The sequence below is a fragment of the Phyllobates terribilis genome, unplaced genomic scaffold, assembly GCF_046119375.1.
Source record: "Phyllobates terribilis strain yellow unplaced genomic scaffold, ASM4611937v1 Scaffold_11__3_contigs__length_659146591, whole genome shotgun sequence".
Classification (NCBI taxonomy): domain Eukaryota; kingdom Metazoa; phylum Chordata; class Amphibia; order Anura; family Dendrobatidae; genus Phyllobates; species Phyllobates terribilis.
Window position 1 is genome coordinate 375,867,989 of NW_027362771.1, and position 2,157 is coordinate 375,870,145.

Consider the following 2,157-nt stretch of genomic DNA (forward strand, 5'->3'; position numbering starts at 1 on the left):
GGTAGAAAAAAAAAAAAAACCCTTTGTAAAGTTAAATTTAAAAACCCAAAAACTTCAGTTATTTATAATACACTCAAACTATGCTAAACTGATTTTCAGCGTTCCACTATAAATAAGGTCACTTCAACAATTAAATGATGTACAGCAATCAATGTATATGGTTGATCTATTCTCTAGAGATCCATTCTCTAGAAAGTCTGATCAAAAACAGAATTATCTTACGGCCCAAGAGAACACACACACACACACACACTCTTTCATCCTGGCACAAGACAGCAATAAAAATCATGAAATGGCCTAAAACAGCAACATTCAATTTTAATAGAATACAAAAAACAATTATTTAAAAAAAGTTTGTGGTCTGAAATAAAATGCACATTAAAACTCATCAGAAAGGTTTTTTTGGGGATTGAGGGGGCTAGTGACAGCCACAGGCTTTAACCACCATGTTTCTATATTTCTTTAATAGAACATTGGAATTGTCATCAAAATACAAGACTGGTATTCCATGAAGTTCTGTAGGGGTACAACATGGTTTTGGAACAATTTCTGGATAAATAAAGTGAACTAGAGTTTGGACAATTGCATGATTAGTGGCATTCATGTAAGAGTTCAGTGGAAAAGCACATTCACCACCACAGTAAAAAGCAGCATAGCCTTCTGGAGCAATGATCCAATCTTGCCAACCAAGATCACGGAAACTTACATATAGCTCATGCTTCTGGCATGGCTGTTTTAAGAAACGCTGTTCGTCAAGAGGACTACTCATGGAGCTCTCTGTAATATTGCCTAATGAATAGCCTTTAATTCCCATTGCTTGGTCTTGATTATAATGTCCGCTGGTTGACCTTGCACTACGAAGGTGAATAGTTTTAGATTTAAAGAATGCCACTATAAATGGCTGCTTCTCTTGAGAACCACTTCGGCCAACTAAACCTCCAAATCTTGGCTGTATGCTTTTGTTACCCATAGTCTCAACCATCAACTGTAGGCCAAGGTTGTACTTTGGATTCACAACCCAAGCATTACTAGTTTCAGTAACATCAAATGTCAACCACCCAATGTCTGATCCATAGATGATTTGAGTGTCAAGCTTAAGCAACTTATTGGTGTGCCCATGGATCACCTGATAGACACTTAGCTGGAATGTTTCATTATAGGGGATTTGATCTTTATATATCCTTAGCTCAGCTGCTGTCAGCTGTTCCCCAAAAGGTATGTCTACAAGATCAAATCTCAGTTCTTTACTGTAGCATTGATGACAAACTTCAGTGTCATTCTCAAACAAATTGACAAAGCTCATAACTAGATCAGCATCAGCAAGGTGGTGGGTTTCCTGGTGAACAACAAATGAAGGTTCATCATCCGTATGAACATATTTAAAGAAAGGCAAAGTTTTTTCTTCTTGGACATTCATCGAATTGTACAAATCCATCATAAACATTGGAGCAGATGTATCTTTCTCATGCAAGTGGGGTCTTGGTCGATGTGACAATCCCAAAATAGATAAAATTTCTTTTTGGATTTCTCTGCGTTCACGGCCTCTCAACTTTCTTTGTGCAAAACTGGAATGAATACCATGTTCCAGTGTTGGATCAGTCATTACTAGCTTTAACAAAATTAAGACAAAAAATATATCCTTCATAAAGATTCTTCTGTCAGATGTGGTGAATGTCATTTCCACAGAAGCTTACTGCAAAACAGGAAAACATTTTTTTTTTTTTTAATAAAGTTACATAGAATACACAAAATGGGAAAAAAAAACCTTAGATCAATTGAATACATCTTAATAAAAGAAAACTGTTACAGCATAATGTATAGTCAATTTGCGAGAATAATATTACAATACTTAGTGCTATATTTAAAGGTGTCCCTGTAGTTCCAATTTATTAAAATATGATTTGTGCCCTACCACCACCAAGAGTTTAACTTTGCACTACCAGAACGCATTAACATCGTGTACCGATTCTGTTGTCTGATATCCTATCCCGGGACTAGAGGCTCCTTACCCATTCCTAGAGCTAGGGGCACCCTGCTATTCCTCTTCCCCAGATTACTTCTAATGGGGAAGATGCCAGTGCCAAGTACCTTGCTGAGCTCCTAATCTGTCCCCTCCCCCACTCAGGGAAGTGGGGAGTAGTTGTGTATAAGATTACA

At 37.2% G+C, this 2,157-nt stretch overlaps 1 protein-coding gene across 1 annotated transcript; it reads right to left on the reverse strand.

Moving 5' to 3' along the window:
* Window positions 1-418: 418 nt before the first annotated feature.
* On the reverse strand, window positions 419-1,678 carry LOC141165186 (bone morphogenetic protein 7-like). The gene has a single exon (XM_073650818.1). It carries the CDS (start codon window positions 1,676-1,678, stop codon window positions 419-421), a length of 1,260 nt encoding a protein of 419 aa, XP_073506919.1.
* Between the last annotated feature and the right edge of the window lie 479 nt (window positions 1,679-2,157).

Excerpts from the sequence above, each read along its gene's own strand:
- LOC141165186 (XM_073650818.1), bottom strand. The coding sequence starts at position 1,678 with ATGACATTCACCACATCTGACAGAAGAATCTTTATGAAGGATATATTT.